This window comes from Protopterus annectens, chromosome 9.part0 (assembly GCF_019279795.1).
Source record: "Protopterus annectens isolate FY-2018-M chromosome 9.part0, PAN1.0, whole genome shotgun sequence".
Lineage (NCBI taxonomy): Eukaryota > Metazoa > Chordata > Ceratodontiformes > Protopteridae > Protopterus > Protopterus annectens.
Window position 1 is genome coordinate 1,529,448,432 of NC_056743.1, and position 25,363 is coordinate 1,529,473,794.

Below are 25,363 nucleotides of genomic sequence, written 5' to 3' on the forward strand. Positions count from 1 at the left end.
GTAGTCCAATCTATGAAACAGGCACACATACACAGAAGCACTTGTCGATGTTAAGCGTTTTCGTGTATGTGTGTTCGATGTTTTGTGATTTGGACATATGCTAGTCGAGCATGTGTCCGGATCCCCTCTTCATTTAGTCCAGTGAGGTACATCTCAGGTCGTTCACTCCTACATGAGCTATGACAGGGTCATAATGGTACTTGTTGCTGAAAGACCTGAGTGCATGTGTGATCTGATGAATCCTGGCACCAGACAGGCAGCTAACCATGACTTTCTCCTTATTTAACCTGGTGAGTGGGACATACGTGTGCCTCACTATGGAGTCTCCAATGACAAGAAAATTTGTTTTTTGAGTGTTACACCTTAAAGGCTTGGTAGGTGAGACACTGATGTTGCTATGTGTTTGGGGTGCTGTGGGAACTATGTTAGTTGTAGCAGTCTTTTGTTTTGGAGGTCCAGGTGTTTCAGTTAGTTTTTTGAGACAATCTCTGTGTATGCTGATTTATGTGTTGGATGTATACTATGTGTATGAGTAGTGATACTATATGCATTAGTAGTGGTTGGTGGGCTGACACTCTTCAGTGTTACTGTTTCAAATGTGAGAGACCAGGGAATTGAGATTCTTTGTGTAGATACATCTCTCGCACTCTGTACTACAATGAGTTATTAGTAGAGGGTTGTCAGTGTACATGAGGCAGTTGCTACACTGCTTCGAGAGACCCAAGTCAACAAGGTTGGCAGGAGAAACAAGGGTAGTCCAACTGTCCATAATGCTAGGTTTAAAGAGCTGTTATCACAAAGGGGGTGCTTTCAGGACTGATCTATGAGCTACTCTGTAGATGAGTATTTCTGATGGGGTTTTTGCCTGGTGGTTTAATAGGTTACAGCTCCCTAGCAATACTTATTAGACCGGAGACATACTAAAGATGAGGAATACACTAATGTATTACAGCTATATCTAAGGGAAAATTTGTTGCAATTATCTGTCCAGCTATGGAGCACAATTGTGCGGCAGTGAGCAGTGCTGCACGACATGCAAACAAGCAGAAACCCACTCAAACACAGGGCTTAAATATCAGAAGATAAGAACTTAAACAACTTTAAAAAACTCAAAAGAACCAATGAGGGTGCTTAATCCAAGCCCTAAACCAAACACCCTTCACCAGACAGGTTCCAATCAGCACATGTCTCTCACAAGGATGCAGAAGGGCCCCTTCCAATCAAAGATGACTTGGAAAATGTGCTCAGAATACAACAGCCAGTAAAAGACAGACCCAGATGCAGCAAACCTGCATCTGGACTATGCTGCATTTACTAGCTACACTAATTTAATCATGAAACACTAAAAATGTTTTAAATAGCAGAAAAACAGCAGTGATACACTAAACATTTTTTAAACAGCAGAAAAACAGCAAGGAGACACTAAATAATGTTTTAAATAGCAAACAAATCAGTTATTTTAAACACTTCTTGGTGGAAAAACAGAACAAATAGGACAGATGTTTTGCAAACAGTGAAAAGTAGCAACAATTACTTTGCAAACAGTGAAAGTAGCAAAAAAGCTTTGCAAACAATGAGAAATGCAACAAAATATGATTTAATAGGCAGAGTAAGGCAGACAAGTGCAGTACAAATAGTGCAGTTTAGTTTACAGTATTAAAATACAGTATTAAATAAACAGAACACAAGAAAAAGTACAGTAAAGTGTATAATCAAGCATAAAACAGACAACTCGTGTTTTGAGAAACTCAGACACCTCTAGCTGTCTGGTATCTCAATATACCCTCAGTCATACATCTGAAAACACAATAATGGTATCTCATCCCTCATACATATAATTCATACCAGTTCCACTATCTAAAGTGTTATAAGTGAGAGTGGAGTGAATATAATGGGATGTGGAACAACAGTACAAATGTCTGGAATATCCTATATTAGAACCCAGAACCATGTTTATGGCAGTCCTACACTTACATCTGTTGCCACAAGAATGTTAAAATAACACTTGTATATTTTTCATTTCATTGCTATATACTGTGCTGTCACAACAGTAAAAATAGGTCTCACATCCTGTACTAGAACCCAGAACCTTCTGTATTCTAGCCCTACACTTACACTTGCAGCCCCAGGGCTAGTTACATGAAATTTCCTAATTTCCCAATCTTTCTTAAGGTCTCTGTGTTAACCACTGTGCAATGCCACTTAGTGGGTTTGCCCAGGGTTCCCAATAGAATTAACATAATGTATCCAGTTTCAATTATTGGCTGAGCCCTGTTTGCAGGTGTTTAATAGCTGCAGGAGAATCCTGCTAACTGCCACACAATGCCACTAAGCACACTTGTGTGATGAAATGCAGAAATTGCAACAATGTATTGTTTTTCACCTTTACCCTTTTACAGATGTCCTGTTTGCCGGTGTTCTACACATGTTCTGTCTGCTTTCTGGGTGGTCCACTAATCCAGTTTGTGCACTGCCAAACTTCACATAAATGAAATGAGCTCAGCCAAACCTTGCATTAATTTTTCTCCATTTCCTGTGTTTGTGCTAATCAGCACATCATGAAAAAACTGCCCCTCCCAAAAAAAAGAAAGAAAAGAAAGAAAAAAAAATGAAAAAAGGGACAAGTAGTTGAAATGAGAAAAAGCAATCTATGACATACACACTAGAAAATATTAGTACACATGAGGTATTTCTATATAGGTCTGGATTTGAACCCTCCCTCCAGTGAACCTTCAGAAAACAGGAAGGGTGCCTTATCCTTCTTTAACACACAAACAGCTTTGCAACAAAGAAATGAAATCATTCTGCTTTCAACCAACTGCAACATCATCTACAGTAATATGAAAACATAAAACTATTATTTGTACATTTATTATTTTTGGATGTGTACTAATTGATCACACAACCAGTTATAACTATTGCTTGCAAAATATACAGCTCTGTCTTTCTTCACTGTGTTTGTTGGTTATTCTTCTCTTATTTGACCAGCAATCTGAGACATGTGGTCTGTAAGCCATTCTATATCATTCTCCTTAAAATGTGTGAGGAAATTAAATGGCAATAATATCATATGCAGTTGCCAACTAATGAAGGGGGGATGGATGTTAATGAACAGAACCTGTGAATTGTGTACTGTTTACTTACATTTCCAACTTTGACAAAATTACATCTAACACTTTGTAAGTCTAACTTGACACACCCACTGGATGCAGGGGAGCCTGCAGTGCTGTTGTGTTTTCCTTTTTCCAACCAGTAATCATTCACAGTTGCAATCCATTAAAAAAGAACACTGAGTTAGTGCCTGCACTGTGTTTACATCTAGTCTATATTATGTTGCCAAAATGGCAACACAGCAAATGCAATTACAGCGACACATAAACATCAATCCACCACTTCCACGAACGGCCAGAACATTGATTTTTTTCCAAGGGAAAAAATCACTTGTCCGTCACCATGGAATTGCCCTTTTCCCCACTGTAGTGTGATCTTGGAGTTGGTATATGTAGTTGGGGGGGTGGGCACAGACCCCCCCCATATTGGGGGTGTGTGGGGGTGAAGCCTCCCCTTTGTAATGTTAGGTAAGGTGTTCTGTGTGTGGTTGGACTAATGATTTTTTCCCTTGGAAAAAATCGATGTCCTGGCCATTTGTGGAAGTGGTGGATCGATGTTTAAATGTCGCTAAAACGTCATTCACTGTATTGCCATTTTGGCAAGATAATATAGACCCATTTACATCTACAACATGGAGCCAAGTATTTGGGATTCAGCAATTCCAATGAGTACACACCTCATTTGCATCTTCATCGTGCTGACAGCCCTGAATCTACACCATAAAAAGCCAACTGTGTAGCTAGGGAAACTGAAGGTGAGGAGACTTGTTTATGTGGAGAACACAGAAAACAGGCTATTACTTTGGGATGTATCTGCACAGAGGATTACTAAACTTAAAAAAAGATATGCTTGCATTTTGTCAGTTACATACTGCATATGGTAGAGAGTAATTAAGAAAAATCTGTATACTTGTTCAATATAGATATATATATATATTTTGATTAGCAAAGGTTATCTGTATGTATAAGTTAGAAGTATACCTATAGCACGGGCATGTTTGTTAGGGCATTTCACAGGTATATATGATTGGCAATACCTTTAAATGGAATGTTTCATGTTAAATCTGGAGACATGTTTCAGGAACAGTTCATTTGATAGCACTTTTAGCATTTCAAATATGGTTTGTTAGCAAAATGTTTTATTTGCCTGTTCTTTATGGGGGAAAGCAAAGCTGTATTTCTATTATGGCACACACAAGGATATGTTGTTATTTGTACTCACCTTTTTTAAATCCAGCCATTTATTCATTTTTCAAATGTCTAGACTGTTTTATGTTTCTCCAGTGGGTAATACTGAAATGCTTCCTTTTCTGTTTTATCTACGAACAATTATTTTGCGGTTATGTGATACTTCTGTGTATTATCCTTCTATTGTCTTTTAGGACACCTAGAACTATGCTGTCCATGTGATGTAATCCTCAAAGACCACCTTTCACTGACCCTGAGAATCAGGTCATTGTTGACATTTTTAGGTAACATGGTGCCTTCCTGCTTGAGACATGGAGATATGTCAGAATGCAGATTTGACAGCAGATTTTTGCAGATTTTAATGCAGTGGGTAGCTACAGCAGGAAATATGACCAGGTGTGCCATAGGGCCACTGACATGATTTCATCTGCACAGAGGACAGCAGCTGCAGTGGGCCATGATTGGATGGGTACCAGGGGTGGGCCTGCTACACAGCCACCACTTACAGCAAATAAAGAGTTCCTGTCCACTGTCAGGGATCCAGACAGCTCCCAGAAAAGTGCAAACCAGCATGTCCTTGACATTGGTGCTACTATTTCAGGGACAGCAAGCATGTCCCAGGAAGAGCTTCCTGGTAGGCTTTTATATCTCAGTTGTTGAATACTGCTGTATAGTAAAACAATTTAAATCAACACATTACTTCTGTTTGACAGGAATTTTTTTGGGCAGGGGACTGAAAATTGCTACAGTTAACAACACATTCTGATTGATTAGCTTAGGTTGGATTTGTCATCCAAGTTCTTGTTGAAAGTATGGTTAATGCACATATAAAAGGGAAAAAAGTATAGCCCCATGTTACTGTTAATTGTAATGATATTGTTCTTACCTTTTACTTAACTTCTTCCAGGACCATCTTTATGTCAGTACTGATTATCAATTCAAAGAAATATTTTAGTGTGTCTTGTTGATGTTAGGACTGTTGTGTATTTTGCTGTACTGTCTAATTGTGGCAGCACTGTTATTTTGTTAACATATATTGGAGTACAGTATTTTAGGTATTAATTCTTCCTGTGTTTGTTGCTTAATATCACAGGTGATCCTGACAGTGGAAGTGTGGGACTTCTACCACCTGATGTCAAAGTGTCAGCAGACTCTGATGATGATGGTGGCCAAACAGAGGAACAGTCACAAGGAGCAGGAGTTAAATCTGAAACTAAGGTTAACATACAGCCATCCCGTGCAATTCTACTGGACACAGCCAGTAAGCCTACACCTGCCCATTCCAGTGAGCCCACAGATATTGGACAGGTGGAAGGTGAGACAATTGATTAGGGAAGTGTTGTTACTGAGGCTTCAGTACCTGTTGACTCTGGCTGTAGCAAAAGTATGGGTGAGGTGTCATGCAGGAGAGCTGTTAGAGGTGCTTGGAGGAGGCCTGCTGTTCATCCCCCACCTGATGCAGGTATCTTATCCTTTGCCACTCAACGTATGTTTAGGGTCATCATGGAAACACAGGCATGTTCCCATAGGTGCTCCAGAGAAATGCTTAGGGTTGTAGATGTGGTACAGGCTGACATGCATGACTGCCTCCACCATGTTGCCAATTCAATGGATCGGATGAATGATACACTGGATCGAGCAGCATTTGTGACAGAATGTCTGCTAGAAGGAGGACGACATCCTCATGGGTATAGGTCAACCACATCATCTGCTGTTAAGCAATGTGGCCATGCCCAATCACACTCCCATAGTGGCAGTACTTCTACTGCTCCATCAGTGGGTGAGCTGTCCACTCCCAGATGTGGCATGCCATGGGGTCATGGTGCTGGGGGTACTCGTGAGGGGGAACTCATCCAGCAGACATCATTCATGATCAGGTAGCAGCAGTGCATCTGACCATGGCCATGCCAGTGCAACTCCTGGCAGAGCCAGTTCTCATGGTTAGGGATGACAATGATGAACTTCCACTTCTACCATGCATGGCTCATACCTGTCTGACATACCAAGACACAGAGCTAGCACAGAGCTTGGCTATGTTCATGCAGACACTCACACACCAATTTCACCTGGAGGACCCCTACAGACATGCACAACAGTTACATGTCTGTGCAGCTCAAAACTCATTTTGTCTCACTGGCAATTTTTTGGATTATCAAAATGTCTGCCTACTTCTCTTTCTTACTCACACACAGTCACTGACCTTTTGTGTCAGCCTAGGCTTCCTGCCCCCCAACACCCTGTGCAAGTGATGATAACTGTGCCATATATCCCTGTTTTGTATCTTTTGAATTCAGGGATACATAAGTTTTCTGTCTGATGCTCAGGGTGCTTAGCTGACTTAGTGTTTAGTATATCTGCATTTGTGATGTTGAACTGATAATTGTACCTTTGACTTATATTGGTCTTAAAAAGTTAGTTGACAGTTTCAAAATTTTCCAACTTTATTGTGAATGATCGTGTGAGGGTTGTGAAGTCTGAAACTATAATGTGCATCATTACTTTCTAACTTCTCTCTTTAATGGTTTCTCAGTAAAAACATATGGTGCTAAACTCAGGGCATGCAGTGGCCATCACTACTTTTGAGAGATATGACTATATGAATCTTTGATTCCTGAAGCCTAATACTAATAATGAACACATATAAGTCAAATAAGTCTCTGCTGTCACATGTTAAGGTAATTTCTGTTCAAATCTCCAACCTTTTACTTGCTTACATTACCAAGTAACAAAATGCAAGGATATGCCATTCATTCATATTATTGCACAGTGCACTCCAGGTTTAACACTTAACTTGTAAATGTAGCAGCTGCAACACTTTTAGTTCAGGGATGACACTGTACAATGCAAGTAGTAGATAGCCAATACATGGGGAGGTAAAGGTTGTGAGAGTTCCCTGGCATCAATGTTAGTATATGTATGTCAGTAGGAGGAAGGTTTTAGGCCTTTAGGTGATGAGTAATTGTGCTATACAGTGTCTCTTAGCCAGTGCAAGGGCATATTGAGCATGCCTACATCTGCCTACATCCAGAGCAGCTGCTTCTTCCCCTCTGACTCCTCACCTCTGTGTGGCTGTGGTGACCTTGACATTGGTGGTGGGATGTGTGCTCCTTCCCCCTGTCGATCCTGCTGAAGCTGTTTTTTCAGGATGATGTTGTGTAGCATGGCACATACTGTGAATATTTCAGTATACATCCATGGATTGTACTGCAGGGCTCCCCCAGATGTAGCTAGGCACCAGAACCATCACTTCAGCAGCCCAAACACACACTCTATGTTATTTCTGGTTTGAGCGTGTGCCTCATTATGGCATTCTTCAGTGTGTGTGTGTGTGTGTGTGTGTGTGTGCATTTCTGATGGGTCTCATCAACTATGATTTTAGTGCATAACCTGCATTCCCCAGTATATGACCCTGTGGGATATCCCTCAGTGAATATCTGATACAGTTGGGAGGTGTGCCAGTTATGTGAGTTATGGTAACTGCCAGGATTGCCAGCACACACATTTGAGATGATTCTCTTGGCATTACATTCAAGTTAACAGTTAATAGAGTGAAAGCCCTTCCTATTAATCTAGAGCCTTTCCTGTTCCCTGGGTGGTGACTTAATTTCTACATGTGTGCAATCTACGGCACCCAGTAATTCAGGGTAGTGTGTTACAGGGTAGACCTCCTGCATGTACAGGAAAATATATGTGGTCACTCACATGTTGGAACATAGCATTCAAGAATTGGAGAACCTGGACGCTGATGCCTGCTTGTGACACCCCCAGCATGTCCCCCTGTTGGTCTCTGGAAGGTACCTATAGCCAAGATTCTAAGTGCTACAGATACCATTGTCTCTATGGGGATGGGTTCCCCTTGGATTGCCCTGGCTCTGAGCTGAGGATGACAGAGATTGCAGAGTTCCTGTAGTGTGCCTCTATCCACCCTGAAGAGCTCTACAATTTCCAAATAATGTAGGTTGTGATAAGTTACGTGGGATCTGATAACTCTTCTGCTTCTTGGCATTGGTCTATTAGTAGCAGCAGCAGCAGCAGCATAGACCTCAGCGTGTTGCACATACACATGAAGTAAAGCAACAGCAGCTCCTAACATTGTTTCTGTGTAGACTCCTTTCCTTGGCTGTATTCCAATAGGTTTTGGAATTCACAGGAAAAACAAGCACTGAGTCTACATGGTTGCTTTATAGCTTGTTGAATAGCTCTTCCATCTTGGATTGGTTGATTAGCATACAGTTCAGCTGTTTATGCTGTAATTTGCATGCCATGGTGTTTGTCATATTTGCACAGTTGTGCATGACTCTACATACCATGTAGAGCTGCTTACTGAATCCAAAATGGTGTGCTACTATGTACATGTGCGGCGTGAAACACACACAATGTGAATGGATCATCTAGGCTTTATTAAACCTGGCTGAGTGTTTCTTTTATACCATGGACATCTTTATATTGACAATACACATTCAGATTTTCCAATACTTGTACTAATCTGGACAGCTGTTTGCACATAGTTTGCAAAGTTTTATTTTTAAGGTATACCTGCACATTGCAAACACAACAGCAACTGCTACACTCTGCACACTCAGCAGTCTGGTAGCATGCAGATCTTAATATCTTGACAGTAGTACTTGGCTAGTTATTCATTTCAGACAGGTCATCCAATATCTTTTCTCAAATATCCAATGATGAAGTCATCCACAATAAATTGTCCTGCAACCTTATAAATGTAAGGTTTGTACCATGGCACTTGTGTTACATACTGAGTTCTCTAGTCAGTGTACTTAGATAGGAAGGGGCTGTAATGTGTGTGTGTGTGTGTGTGTGTGTGTGTGTGTGTGTGTGTGTGTGTGTGTGTGTGTGTGTGTGTGTGTGTGTGTGTCTGCCTAGTCAGAAGAGGATAGTTGTGTATCTTGCAGTCATCACTATGATCCCATTGAGTACCAATAATCTGACAGCTGTACATGCCTATACATCCATTTCATTCAGGCCTCCCAACATCTTCTTTCAAACATCCATTGCTGATGTCATCCACTATAAATTGTCCTACAGCATTGCAATTTTCAGATTTGTGCTCTTGCTCTTGCATTAAGTACTGAGTTCTCTAGTCAGTGTAGTTAGGTAGGGGTTCTATTCTCATTACAGTCATCTGGTATGTGTGTCTCTGTCTGGTCAGAACAGCATAACTGTGTATCCTTCAATCATCAGTACAATCCCACAGAGTACTGATATTTTGAAAGTTGTACATGTCTACACATCCATTTAATGTAGGCCTCACAACATCAACTCTCAAACATCCAATAGTGATGTCATCCACTATGAATTGTCTTGCAGCATTGTGAAAGTCAGACTTGTTCCGTGCCACTTGCATTATGTATTCTGCTGTGTAAATAGGTAAGTAGGTGTTCTATTCTCCCTGCAGTAAATCGGTATGTCTAATGTGTGTCCAGTTTGTTGACATTTGAGAGAGCATTTTAATCCAGCATGTCAGACAGTGCTATTACCATCTTCTCACCAGACACTGCTGATGCCATCAACTATAAAGTGTTGTTGGACACTAAAAAACTCAGACTTGTGTTGTGGCACTTATGTTAAATATTGTATTCTCTATTCAGTGTACTTAGATAAGTAGGGGTTCTGTTCTCATTGCAGTCAAGTGGTATGTCTGCATGTGTTTGTGTTCATTTGGTTGAAATTTGAAAGGGCATTTTACACCAGCATGTGGGACACTCCTATTACCATTTTCTTCTCACCAGACACTGCTGATGTCATTAGCTATAAAGTGTTGTCCGACACTATAAAAGCCAGACTTGTGCTGTGGTGCTTGTGTTAAGTACTGTGCTGTATAAACATGTAAGGAAGGATTCTATTCTCACTATGCCACAGTCAACTGTGTGTGCAGTCAACAATCACTATGGTGACAGCTCTTAGAATGATATGAGAGTCCACAGCTGTGTCAAACCCTACTCTGAACATCTCATTGTAGTATACAATGATCATGTCATCCTATATGACATGCACTCTGACAGTTTTCAAGACAAACCTGTGCTGTGGCAGTAAAATTAACTATTGTGTTTGCAAACTAATTTACCTACACATATTGGGGTCTAATCTGACAGCAGGCAACTTGTGTGTCTGTACATACACCTATCACTTTTGAGACAATTTTACACAGGTATGTGACTCCACATCCATGTTCTACACTCTAACATGTTCTCCTCAGCACACAATGATGCTATCATACTACATAAAGTGCAACGTGACAGTGTTACTGTCAAACATTTGTGGTGTTGCTTTTGTGACATTGCATGGCATTCATATTCTACACCTACACAGGTGCAATGTTTCAATCAGACCCAGTCTACTGCTGTGTGTGTGTGGGGGGTGTGGTGGTATGATATGGGCATTGTATGATCTTTGGAATTGTTCTTCATTGCACTACCACTTGGAAAAACTTTCACATAGCCCCATGCATCCACTGTCCTCCTTTTTCTACTCATCACATAACATCCTTCCAGCAGAGAAGTAGAATATGTCTTCATGTCAAATATGCATACACACATCATGAAGCAGAGTCCTTTATCTGCAAGCCATCTCAAGACCACTGCATGTGTGATTGCTAATTCTGTCATAGTGTGGTGCACCTGCCCCATATGCACAGTGGCAGGATGTAATGCAATCAAACAAGTACACACATATGCACAGGAGGCTTACTGTCTTCCATAATGTACATAATAAGGATTTTTACAGGGTATAATAATGGCTAGGATTTCAGGTGATGTTGGCCATTAGCCTAATAATGTCCTATGAACCTATGAATGGTTGACATGCCAATGTTGCTGTCATTGGCATGTGCTATATTGAGGTGTGGCTGTACAGTATGGCTACAAAAGGGTCTTACAATCTGTGATGTGAGCTAATGTATTTATGGCCATTGCTGCCACTGCAGTACATGTTCCTTCTATAAAAGCTGCAGTAATATGGCTGCTGAGAACTACTGACACAGTGTGGTATACTTTTATGTATATTTTTGGTGTATTAGGACATGTGTTTTGTAGTGGAGCAGATCAACCTTCTACACAATTCCCATTCCACCATCACAGTGACACTTGCAGTATGGCACAGGTGTGCATGTGTCTACATACCATCATTAAATGTTCTGTGACTGACATCAATACCAATTCATATTGATTACATGGTTGCATAAGTCTTGTCTTATACACATAGTTGTTATACTGTGACATACACAACCAACGTATCACATGCTTTGATGCAATTGCAACCTTGTGGAATTCATTCTATGTGCAGGTGTGTTACTACACCCAAGAAACACAGCTTGCCTGTGAAACGCATATAATCATATGTTGAGCAAGTGATGTAAGTACGCAACATTGGTTGTACTTCTGTGTGCATAGCAACAATGTGTAGAATGTGATGAATGACCAAGGGTGTATGAAGGTCTTGTCACAAATCATTTATTCCGTACACATGAAATGTTAAGTGGAATACACAACTAATCACAGATCTGTGTGTGGATATGAACAGACATACCCACCTAGAGGATAAAGACAGGCAAACATTACTCAGTTATTATTCTCAGCAGGGCAGCACATCTGCGTGCTCTCTATGGCTAATAATACAAAAAGCAATAGGCCCTGACAACATCACAGGTTGCCTATAGTATGACTTAAAATCTAACCTACCAGACACGGTTGGATCCATAAATCAACACAGCCTCAAGATAGCCTATGTTCCCATAGAAGGGTGCAAAGCAACACACATCCTTCTCACTCGGGGGGACCACCACCTGATGCATGGAGTTATGCACCCATCCTGAATCTACTCATCTGTGACGTACACCAAGGAGTCATCATGAACCTTCTCTAAAAGGACGCAGGTAATATCCTGACTGTGTACTAAAGCCATGTTTGATTTGTTCAGGCTACATCATGTCTGTTTGTTGTCTTCAACAGGGTTACCAAGGGCATGCATGATGACAACACTAGTATTCTCTGTAACTTCACCTGATCAAGGCATTTGACACAAATCAACAGTCAGGTATTACAGTGAAACTGTCACAAGTGGCCATAAACACCTACATCACCAAGTGGATAGACAACTGGAGCAAATATGTGATAGAAAAATATGTTTCAGTGTGTGAAGTCACCTCTATCTAGAGTCCAGTGACCAGGTCCATGCCTCAGGGTTCTGTGGTAGGCCCTTTCCAGCCCATTACTTAAGTGTCAAAAATCAAAACTGACTTACACATCCTTTCACCAACCAGCTTTGTGGAGGGCTGCAAATCATGGACAATCATTGAATCTAAATGTGGTATTAGTATAATGCATATAGTATCAGCACACATAATGAATTGATGCCACAGCCATGGGGACACAGCAGATGAAGGAAACTCGTAGGGGATTAGTTCCATAATGAGCACAAAGAAACAAGATAATTATAATATGGACAACACACCCCTACGAGTAGACCAAGTGGTATGCATTAGCCAGGATTGCTCATTATTTCTAATACAGACATAATAGTTTCCTTCCAAACACCTCCAGCAGAGGTTACATTTTGAGGGAGGTGTGCTTAATTCTCCTCAGAGATTTCTGACTAGTCATAATAGCTGTACAAGTGTGTTCTTGCAGAACCATCTATGATCACTCACAATCACATATGTTACGTGAAGACATGGGATTACTGGTGGTATTATTCTAATATTGTCCCTGATTGTGTGCACTTCTGTCTACTGTTGTTCATGGGCCTGTTATTATGTGTCCCACTTTGTTCAGACCTATGCTATTACTTTCATATTCAGGTAACTCATTTTGCATAACTTCACAATATGCACATAATTCCTATTGTATATGCCATCCCTGATCTATGTCCTGCCCATTATTCATGTCAAGATACTTATATCACAAAGTGTCTGCTCCATTGTTACGTCACAGTGTGTGACAGTCACATAATATATAATAACTGTGAAGTCCTCATTTGGCATGCCCTCATCTGCTGTACATTATCATGTTTCACCTTCCCTCTCCCCCTGTGTTCATTCCTATAGTTCATCTGTGTGTCCGTTTTCAATATACACACTTGCCTTAACTATTTATTTATAATGCAGTCTATGCACCCTTAGTGATAGAGTATATTCTTTCATGTAATGTGTTAGAACTATATACATCGCTTCATTAAAATCCCTAGTAGTTATTGTGGCTTTCCGCTCAACCCCACAGACTTAGTTTGCCTGTAGGTAAACAGGTATACATGTCTGCAGATGTTCGTGTTGCTTTACACGGTTTCTTGATGGCACCACTGATGCTGGCCACAAAACTGCGCTTGTTTACGTTTAAACACAGTGTGAGGCATGCATATGTAATTAGCATAGCTGCTCACTGTGCAAACATGTAAACTCTATGTAGGTTCGTGCTAAGCCTGCACAGAGTTTATCAAAGCCCCAGGATGGACTTTATCATATCTTTGAATCACAATTTCTCCCTGCTGCTTTAATTGGCTAGCTCATGTTAGGCAATTTGCTTAGGTGAAGGAAATCCCTGAATCCCAGGGATATAACTTAAGACAGATCTTAATACAAGTGGTTTAAGATTAAATGCACAGGAAATGGTTCAAATATTTCACTTAGTGAATCTGTTCCTATATACAGTCCTTTCTTGGTTCCCACTCTTTAAGACATTTATACCTATAACATACCTTTATATCACTATAACCTGTATTTTTCTAACTGAACATCAATGCTGTCTTTTTGGATAACTTTCCAGCATGATAGCAATCTAAACAAGAAAACTAAGCACCATTACCCTACAAAGAAGGTCTTCAAACAAACAGTTCAAAACAGTTCAACATTAAATTTACAGTTATAAATTTAATTGTTTCAGTCTGTAATTACATTGAGTATTACACAATTTATCTATGACAAAAAAAATTATTTTGAACTCCCAGTACAAGCAGGCTTTCAGTGTTTCTTGATAGTGTTTTTTTACTCAATATAGATAATTGCTAAATCAAATAGATAAGTATTTGCCAGTTTTGCAATTTGATTTGACATTGTCACATTATAATAGTGAATATTTCACCGTGTGTCGCAATATCTAAACAACCACAAAACAGAACAGAAAAACATTTTCTCGTAATAAATACAAGCACTTGCCATAAAAAATTGTAAAAGTAGACCTCTTGTTGCATCCATTTACTTAAAAATGTGTCTATTAATATGATTAGGCTTTCACCATACAATACCTGAAAGTCAAAATTGACATTCTCATAGCCCCCTCTTACCATAAGGTACAGCGTAATTAGTATCAAATGCAGTATAAACTCCTACAAAAAGCTATTTTGATTAGCACAGCAACAGCCCATACATTGTGAATAGCACAAGTAGATTCAAACTTTATAACAATATAAATGTAACATAGTTATAAAGTTGTATAAACACTTTTCATACTTGCAAAACCTGTCATCAGAATTTGGAAAACTATCACTTAGCCAGTATTTAGACTACCTTTAAACTTCACATTTGTTGAGAAGGTAAAATTCTTCAATGTCTTGCATTTAGAAAACATATCTCTTTTCCTAACATTGTCATGCCATTCTGTATAACTTATCGGTCTATACAGACATTTGTCCTAGGTATGGCTTACATGAACAAATGCCTTTTCTCAAATAAATTAGATTTGTCTTCTCATTTGTTCTAGTTTCTCCTGGATTATCACGATCTATCAGCAGTGTCATGGCTAGGTCAATTGGCACCATGGGCAATCACCAGATTAGTGCCCCCTCAGCCAGAAGCTCAGAAACAAACAACTTTGAAGACCAAAAACAAAATGAAATAAAAAAGCTCCATACCACACCCTTCTAAATGCAGCAAAGAGTTAACTAATTCCTTGCTACAATTCGAACTATTTGTGACCTAAACAACATTCAGTCTTAATACTTTTTACTTTTTCTACATGTGGGAAACAAGTCCTTATGATGTCTTTGTGATGACCCACCACTGGACCAGCAATCAAGGAGCCTCAATCCTCACCACTGGCACCTGCAGGGAGCATTCACTGGGAGGATAACTGGTACATACACATTATCTCCAGATGCATCTATCTGCATCAAGCACAATCAAGCACATCTTCCCTTAAGAGTACACAGGGAGCACAGTCAGTCTGGGGGCTGGTTCTTCTTTCTTTCCCCAGATCCCCAATAAGACTCTCCTCTGGCATAGCTATAGAGATGAGTCTTTAGCCAGGGTTCCAAGCCAAGTCCTCCAACACTCTCTGTCCAACCAGTGCTTCGTGTCCCTGTCCAAGTAGCTGAAACACACAGTCTCTGAGATTTGATTTGCAGACACACACACACACACACACACACACACACACACACACACACACACACACACACACACACACACACACACACCTGGGAAAGGCTGCTGACACAGGTTTACTAGCTATGTCCCCTTTTTCCCCAGACTATAAGGTAGTTGTCATTGCTACCAGAACCCCTTGCCAGCTACTTTAAGGCACTTAACAAAGGGTGTCCAATTTTACCATGTAATATTAATACAGTTAGTAGTTTGAACAAGAGCAAGGCTATTAGGAGTGGCCCACACAGTGTCACCAAATAAATATGCAAGTACTCTCAATACTTAAATTTTTCTACAAAGATCAGCTACAATGAAAGGTTTAAATGCATTTAATAATAAATAATAAAATAACAAGAAAATACTAAGTATATATTCACAGTGACATCAGAGTTAAAATCATAGGAAATATTTAAAATAACACTGAAGGACAGACTCATACAAATAAAGAAAAACAATATCTAAACTAAGCTTCACTATATTCCTGACTGAATCTAAGAGGATTATACTATTCCCTAATAAATTACTTAATAGAGCAAGGCAGATGATGTGGTGAATGGTTCTCCTTGTTGCCAGACCCAAAACAGAATACAGAATGCACTGTCTCACTAAGACACTTCTCAAAATAATATCTAAAATATTACTTCTGAGATAGCTTGCAGAGTGACATCATTTCTAATCATCTGACTTCTTGTTCCAATGCAACCCTCCACTGCTGAAAGCTGGCAGGACTTAGTACCTACCCGTAAAAATACACACACAAGGGCTTTTGCTCAGATCTTTGGCAGGTGCTGGAAGTCATAAAACAATTTCATATCTCCACACCTCCAGAGTAGTAATTAGTTCACCCCAAAGACTAATACTGAAAGCTTCATAGTACAGACTTTGTGTCTCTGACTGCATTAAAATCTGTGAGATAGCATCTTTATGGCTTAGTCTATAAAGTGATTTAATTTCAGATATTTTTTAAAGTTTGCTGGACTGAAGTTAATCTCCTATCTGCCAGTTTCCTCTGTTAAAGCATATGCATTTAAATAGTTACAATAGTGCATGTACATTTCTGTTCTCTCTAGTAGGGCACACCTTAGATACATTTCAAACACAAGTACTTTACAAATACCTTTTCAACACAAATGTCTGTGCAAATCAGTTTGATATACACATGACATTCAGTTCTAATACACGTGTAACACCATCATCTTGTATAAATCAGTTTGATAATTCACAAATGACATATAATTATTTACAAAATTCCAGTGAGCTATGCTGGCAGTACCTCCTTTCATCAAAGTCCCCAACTCTAGCGCCTGAAAAATTTCTCCTTCAAAATATCCAACATCAAAATCCATTTCTTTCATCAATGACCAAGAGATAATGCTTTATTCATCATTTCACCAAAACCCACATCATATATACAAGTTTTTTTTTCACTGCTTAGCATTACAACTATAAGAAAAATAGACAGATCAGATGTGACTGAGTTTAACAAGTACCAGTAATTATTCCCCAGCTTGTTTATGGCTGCTTTTTTAAATGTAAGCAGTGGATGTGGAAGTTTCATAAGGCCATCCTCAGCTCAACGCTCCCTAGAGTCATTAACAAAGTCACCCTCAAAAATATGCATTATTTCCTATAAAATTAAGCAGCAGTTTCTGAAGATTACTAGAGCATGCCTTTCCTTAAAATCAGTACAGAGTCTGCTTCAAACTCTCTGAAGGCATTGTGATTCCTGTTTATCAATATCATTAGCTGTAATATTAAATTGCTTCATTTCTATGTAATAATATACATGTCTGAGGCCATAGTAATTCAAACAGGGATGACTCTGATTGTGCTAAAAAGCAGGTACAGTTTTCTTCCCAACAGTCTGTGCTGAAATTAGTATACATTTAAAGATCACAACCTGAATAGTTGTTTTAAATCAGCTCTACTTATGCGTTTTGTAAGGCAAATGAAGAGTAGTCCAACCATCAGGCTGAAGAAACTTTTAACTTTTAATAAAACAGTTAAAATCACAAAATTATGAGCACTTTCAGGACTATGCCCTTCTTCAGATAAAAACACATTTCAGACAAATCATATTTAAACAAGTAGCAGCCAATCATAACCTTAGTATTGCACTCTCCTCCATTTTAAGGCAGGTTTCAAAGGAATTACATCATTTAAACCAGGAGGTTTCTGAGCTGTTAACTCTATAATCCATTTCCTCTCAATATATTCAGTGTGATTCACCAAATCACCCCCCCCTCATGTTAACAATTACAACCTGCAAAACCATGAACTTAAAACTGTGTCCAGCATTCTGCCTAATGTGCTGAAAAAGTGCATTGTGTTCATTCTGTAATCTGATAGCTGAAAGATGCTTAAAAATCCTTTGTTTTAACATGCAATTTGTTTTCCCAACATAAAATAAAGTACAACATTGGAATAAAGCTAAATAAATCACAGTTCATGTCTTGCAGTCTGCACACCTATTCAAATAATATTTTTTACTAGTTTTAGGCTGTACAAATACATTTTCTTCCATGATAAATGCACAGACTTTGCACTGTCTGCTCTGAATAGTCCCTTTTCATTGACTTATACTTTTATGCATCATCTTATGTTCCTGATTAAACAAATCCTTCAAGTTTTTATTTATTCTAAAACCAAATGAAGGGTTCCTACCCACTATATTAGAAATCTTAACATCAGTATGCAATATTTTCCAGTTACGGCTAATAATGTCACATACATCCTGTATATCATTACTGTATGTCAACATCAACTTTACATTATCACCTCTATTAGGAGCACATTCTAATGGTCTATCAGCTTCTGAGGACTTTTCTGTGGAGAACCATGGCTTAGCTTTACCCCTTCGATGAAACTTACTGTTATTTATGATAGTTTCTGTTTTCGTTTTTTTATACCCTCTTTTATTCAAATTAGCCCCTAACTCTGCAAATTCATTTTCAAAATGTGTCAACATTGCAGAGGTGGAAGATCCTGTTCACCTGGCCCTTGATTACGTTATCAAAGGTATGCCTTAGGTGCATGCTATCATAGGCCAAAATACTGTTCTTCCAACAGCCTTTTCTGTACAATTATGTATTATAAATACCCTTGCTTTCTCTAGTTAGATGCACATCCAGAAAGTCTATACTCTGTGTTGAGCTATGCATAGTGAATCTCAAAAAATTTGTGCTAAATTCTAAGTATGTAATAAAATTTTCTAAATCACCCAAGGTACCCTTCCATAGGAAAAAATGTCATCCATGAATCTAACATAATGACATAGTTGTTCCTTCTATGCATGCATCTTATCAAAATGGCCATTTCCTCCCAATAGGCAAGCATGAGGTTTGCATATGAATTGGCACATGGATTGTCCATCACAATCCCTTACTTTTGTGTATAGTAATTTCCATAGCATAGAAAAAAATTATTTTCTAAAAATAAGTGACAATACCTCACAGACTAGTCTCCTCTTGTTAGCCTCAAAATGTACCTTATTAATCAAAATATGCCCAACGGCGGATATGCCATATGCATTACTTATCACAGTAAACAAATCCTTAACATCCAATGTTACTAGTATATGGCCTTGTTTCTCTTGTGTAGTTATAAATTCATGCAGACCAGTTAAAAAATGGCCAGTGTCTTTCAATATTCTGGGGAAAATTTCTAGTACTTGCTTTAAAGTGCACTCTACCCATATGGATAAATGTTCAGTTAACCAACCCCTCCCTGAGACTATTGGTCTCATCGGGGTTTTTTTAAGTCCTTGTGCTCCTTAGGGAGTGCTTTAAATATAGGAATAACAGGATGTTCAACCAGAAAGAATTTTAATAACTCTTCACTTAGTAAACCTTCCTGCATCAATAGCATTAGATTATTTCTTACTATGTTAATTGTCATCTTCACATTCAAAAGAGAAACCTGCATAAAGGTGGCTGTATCCTGTAGAAGAGTTAAAATCTTCTCTTTATAAAACTCCTGATTCATCATTACCACAGCTCTGCCTTTGTCGGTGGGTCTGATTATTATTCTATTGTCATGAATCAAAGAATTTAAAGCATTCCTTTGTAAAGATGTTAAGTTATAGTACTTATTTCTTCGTTTGGTATTTAAAACAATTGAGTTCATCTTCACATACTTTCAGAAATGTACAAACAGTGGAGTTCATAGTGGGTATAAAAATACCTGGTTGCCTTAATGAAGTCTGCTCCCTATTCATATTATTGCCAAACATTTGTCTTAGAGAAACATTTCTCCCAAACAACATCAAATCTATTATAACTTAATTGTACACAGAGCCTACACTTGGAATAAATGTTAGTCCCTTGTTTAAAACATACATTTGTTCCTCAGAAAATACATAATCAGAAATATTATAAACAATATTAAAAGTCACCAGTGGGCAGCCATGGTGGGTCAGCGGTTAGCATCGCCACCTCACAGCAAGAGGTTCTCCAGTTCAATTCTCGTCTGGGGTGCCTTCAGTGCATGTCCTCCATGTGGTTACGTGGGTTTCCTCCAGGTGCTCTGATTTCCTCCCACATCCCAAAAACATGCTGTAGGTGGATTGGACACACTAAATTGGCCCTAGGTGTGCGTGTTTGTGCCTTCTGTGGAAGGTTGGGTGCTGGGCTGGCAACTCAACACCATAAAACTCCACCGCTAATCGTTCTGCGGACCATTGTTCCACTGTGGTGACCCCTAACTGGGATAAGCTGAAAGGAGATGATGATGATTAAAACAATCACCAGTCACATTGATGTTTTCCTCTTTTCTTGAACTCCCTACTGCCAGAGTAATCTTGTTTCTGATTCACCTTCTTTTTTACTGGCATCAATAAAACTGGAAAAGAAGACTTGCTTGTAGAAATAAATATTTTGGCCATTCTCGGAGTCTTTCTTGATCATCCACCATGTTGTTCTGTTGTGCTGAAGCTTGTGTTGAGTCAGATGGCCCCTCTCCAGCATGTTGAGTGGATGGTACACTCTCAGGCATATTCTCTATACTCTCAGTTGCCATAGCAATCATGTGGTTATCTGTTTGTATTGTAACAGCAATTTCATGTGCATTTACGTCAGATAAACCTTCATTTTGTGTTCTGAAAGGTTGAAGTTGCACATTTGTTCTTTTTACTGCTTCCATTTCACGTTGCAATTATCGCAGCCAAGTAGTTATTTTCCCTGTGGCAAAATCCTTATGATCCTTCACCATTTTCCTGGTTTTAACTTGTTGCAACGTAACATCATAAGCAACAACAGCACAGAAAACATCTTCCAGTTTCTGTGAATAATGTTCACCAATATAAATGCTCTCTATTCTTTTCTGCAAAAGTTCAGTGTCATCGACCAGTTTATTTTCTTGTGGCAAAAAGAATTTAATCAGCAGCCTCATATATTTTTAGCTGGTTTCAAGGTTAATATGCTGCCATTTTGCTAATAATTTTGGATATGTTTTGCGTCGAGTAGGCATGCAGAGTACTCATAAGCCTCTTGGAACAATTTTATGCTCTAAGCATGCCTCTAGGTGAAACTAGAGTTAACAGCTCAGAAACCTCCTGATTTAAATTATGTCATTCCTTTGAAACCTGCCTTAAAAAGGAGGAGAGTGCAATACTAATGTTATGATTGACTGCTACTTGTTTAAATATGATTTGTTTAAAATATGTTTTTATCTGAAGAAGGGCCTAGTCCCAAAAATGCTCATACTTTTGTGATTTTAACTGTTTTATTAAAAGTTTCTTCAGCCTGCTGGTTGGAATGCTCATCATTTGCCTTAAATTTGATTCATTTTGAGCAGTAAATCTTTAGTGGAGGACTGCAGTATTTAAATTTGTTTGGTTATTTTGTGTTTTATGAAGCAAATTATTGACCCTCTTGTAGCCAAAAAAGGGGAAAGTAAACAATAATTATAAAAATGGTCAATGATTTCCAAGTGCTCTAACTAAACTTTAAGATGAGTAGGAGGTCCAGTCTATCTTAGATCTTACATTTCATAAAAATGAAGCATATGATCCCATAGCATATCTTGGTTATAGGTACAACCTATTGGTGAAATGTTGGTCTTAACCAAATCCAGAGTTTCAACCCATGAGCTACTTACCAGCAAAGTGACAACCACCATCATGACTGAAATGCTACTACTGATATTGTGTTTTATTGTCTTAATTTACTTTACTACATTATGCAGTTATTTATCTTAATATCGTCCCTAAGTTCTGTAGATAATTCTGCATTAAAACTAATGATGACACAAATGTCATTCACAATTGCCAAAGATTTTGATCCAGATTCATACTAATTCTGCATCACACCAGAAAACAAAGCTGACAATGAATTATGTTCACATTTAATAATAATTTTAAAACTATGTATTTTTGCAGGAGAAAGCAACATCCTTGTACCCCTCACCCACACATACACACACGTGTACTCCTGCACCTCTAAATTTACTAACTTTCAACATGCATGACCTTATGGGAGAGGGGAACTTCCTTACCTCAAGAGGTTTTTTATCTTGTTTATAACATGTTTTTTTCTTAGAATAAAGCAAGAGTTGAAGTTTTACAATCCAAAAACAAGATATTAAGTAATGATGGATAATAAACTTACCCCTGTGAAGCTCAGACTTGATTTACAACCTGATATAGTACCTTGAAGTTTGCCTCTGATATAAAAAACAATCCACTTTTTAATATAAGGAGTAACATCTATGGAGAAAAAGAACATCCAATGTGCTAGCATGGGACAGATGGACTAGTTAGATTAAGAAAATGAAAGCTCCTTGAAAACTTTGATCCAGTGTTTCAGTTACAATACACAAGCTGCTATGAGTGAAAACATGGTGGAGGTGATCAAGGCTAGCAACAAAATTTCCTCCAGTACCAATTACATAACGTCGCAGTGGTACAGTGGTTAACGTTGTCGCCTCACAGCAAGAGGTTCTCCAGTTTGATTATCAGCTGGAGTGCCTTCTGTGCAGAGTTTGCATGTTCTCCCTGCGTACACGTGGGCTTCCTCCGGGTACTCCAGTTTCCTCCCACATTCTAAAGACACGCTTCTGGAGAGTTTCTTCCCGGGCCTGTGCTGAAAATAGGCTCTCTGAAGCCTAGTCAGACTTTCCCGGTTAACAAATGTTAAATAAAAAATAAATGAATTCCAAAGACCATGCTTGTGCTTGATCTAATGCTACTAGTTCTGAAATTTAAAGTAACTAATAAGCACCAGTATTGTAAGTCAGGATTATATACACAATTACTATTGGATGGGGATATGTCAAGTCTCCCTGGCACCTTTAATTTAGGGTCCTATTGAAAATCTAAGCACAACAATTGTGATCCTTGGAAAGGCAAAAAAAATTAAGTGCAAACGTGAGAAAACATTTACTAACTGAAATTGCATTATCATTGGAATATTTTTCTTTCTTCAAGGTACAAACAATCTCTATAAGTAGTAGAGATGTGTGGGGGCAGGGGTTGTACACTGGGTCTATATTAATTCATCAAAGGTTCAATTCAGCAAACCTTCCTTCATCAAACCCTAACCATTGAATATGCACTTCAGTGAATGTTCTCATTGAAAAGAAATTTAAATAAAGAAACTAAGCACTTGGCCAAAATAACACCAGGACAGACAGCACAGTATGTAAAACCCACTAAAGTGGGAGGGGGACTTTTGCCCTACACCCCCTAAAGTGGGGGGTTGAGCCCCCACACCTCCTAACTATATATACAAACTCCAAGATCGCACTACAGTAGGGAAAAAGGAAATTTTGTGCTGGTGGCCAACTGCTTCCTCCCTCTATGTAATTTTTTTCGTGGATATAAACATTTGCCAAAATGAATGTTCGATGGTTAGGGTTCGATGAAGGAAGGTTCACTGAACTGAGCCTTTGATGAATTCATATAGACCCAGGATGTGGAGGTGTACACTATATGTCTGGAGTATCACTACTGAGCCTGCTGTTGAAGTGTTGTAGTAAACATGCCATTTTCAGTGTTGTATTGAATGAAACACTCTGGATTAACAAAATAATGCTATTGCTTCCATTTTTAAAACCAGAGACAGCCTAGTGTGTTTCATAGGTTTGGAGATGTGTACTAGGCTAATGACCACAAGACCCTAGTCATGAATCCCAAATCTCTGACAAGTTCTATTATAGTACCCTTGATAAATGTAAGCAAGGACTTGCGAGATGAAACATTTACAAGCAGGAGCCTGGGAGATGAACCATTTACAGGCTGCCTGAGTCCATTAGAGATATAGGTATCAAATCAGGGATGAATTTCCTGTTCCCATCCAATTGTCTAAGTTACACGAACTGAGTTAGGGAAAGTTTATTTTGAAGATCATCAAAGAGTCACCATACACATTTTGTTATGTTATACACACAATCCTTTACATCTTGGAACAAAATTGAACACAGATTGGAGGACCTGAGATTCAAACCTATATCTTTAGTCTATGTTCACACTCTGACCCTGACAACTAACTGCCTAGCTAATCCATCTTAAATTATACACTGAACACTGTCCTCAGCTTCTATTGAAAAGCAATTGCTGGATGTTAGAAAATAAACTTTACCCAATAGTCAAGCTTCTGATTCAGAAAGAGCAATGTGGATTCTATTCCAATCATCCATTAATGGATAATGTTGTTACCCTTGTACAGCTATTGGAGGGGTCATGGGAGCCTGCAATATCTGCTTGTGTTCTGTATACTTGGAGAAGCCATATTACTGTGCCCCTGTAATGTGTTGTAGGAAGTGGTACAACAACACACAGTTTTAGAGTCACTACAATATGCCATTTATTATCTGTGTCTGAAATGCTTAAGCTGTCTGTTTTAAAAAAGTATATTAGTGGAATGGGCAAAGAAAATATTTATTCCCAGAAGGTTGTTGGAGAGCATATTTTGCACCCATTAACATTTGGTGTATTTTTGTTTTTTTTATTTCTTGTACTCTTTTAGTCCCCCACTGCCTGTCAAACATAGCCCACATCCTGGCCAATTATCCTTTTTATTCCCTTTCACCAGGATGAGAGTGAGTGAAGAGGTGTAGTCATTAAGGTAAGCTATTAGTAGTCGTTGTTGTTAGGTCCTTTACCCCCTCACACACACACACACACACACACACACTCATGCCCAGTGAGTGTTCTCCAGGAGGATGTGTAATGGGCATGTAAGTCTCTTCTTCTAGGACAACCATACTGTGCATATTCACCAGTCTGTACCAGGAAAACTGTTGCACTTTGTGTTTCTGGGACATGTGCTCATCCCTTCCCTCAAGACAGGTAAACTAACAGAAACCCTTCAATCCTCTCCCTCCCCTACCATCTCCAACAGGTATCCAAGATGCTAATCAAACTTGTGTTGCCTGAGTAGTAGTCAGAGCTTTATCTCTTTCTCTCTGTCTGCCAAAGCAGTTGAACATTCTGTGTCTTGGCAGCAGTAACATAAACGTTTTGCAGAATTTCCAGATTTTTCCTCAGTTTTTTGGTCTGTTCCTCATAAAATTGTACTTTTCTGGTCAATCTTTGACAAATTGTTGTGGACTGAAGTAAAGAAATATTGACATACATCTGAGTTACAGACTTCATACCCTTCAGGAAATTCATGCTAATCTAAAACCTGTTATTTTATCAACTATCTACATTTGTAAGAGCAATACTTAAAAAAATCCCTATCTTTGGTCTTTGTCC

At 38.8% G+C, this 25,363-nt stretch overlaps 2 protein-coding genes across 2 annotated transcripts in view; both read right to left on the minus strand.

Moving 5' to 3' along the window:
• The window catches only part of LOC122810714 (zinc-binding protein A33-like), a 101,754-nt gene extending 80,946 nt beyond the window's left edge, over positions 1 to 20,808 (minus strand). The window contains exon 1 of the mRNA XM_044082279.1: positions 20,578 to 20,808. Within this exon, the coding sequence (XP_043938214.1) occupies positions 20,578 to 20,808 (231 nt within the window). The remainder of the gene's footprint in view (positions 1 to 20,577) is intronic.
• Positions 20,809 to 20,820: 12 nt separating this feature from the next.
• Positions 20,821 to 25,363, minus strand: part of LOC122810716 (tripartite motif-containing protein 5-like) — a 167,506-nt gene continuing 162,963 nt past the window's right edge. Inside the window, exon 6 of the mRNA XM_044082280.1 lies at positions 20,821 to 21,023. Coding sequence (XP_043938215.1) covers positions 20,821 to 21,023 — 203 coding nt within the window. The remainder of the gene's footprint in view (positions 21,024 to 25,363) is intronic.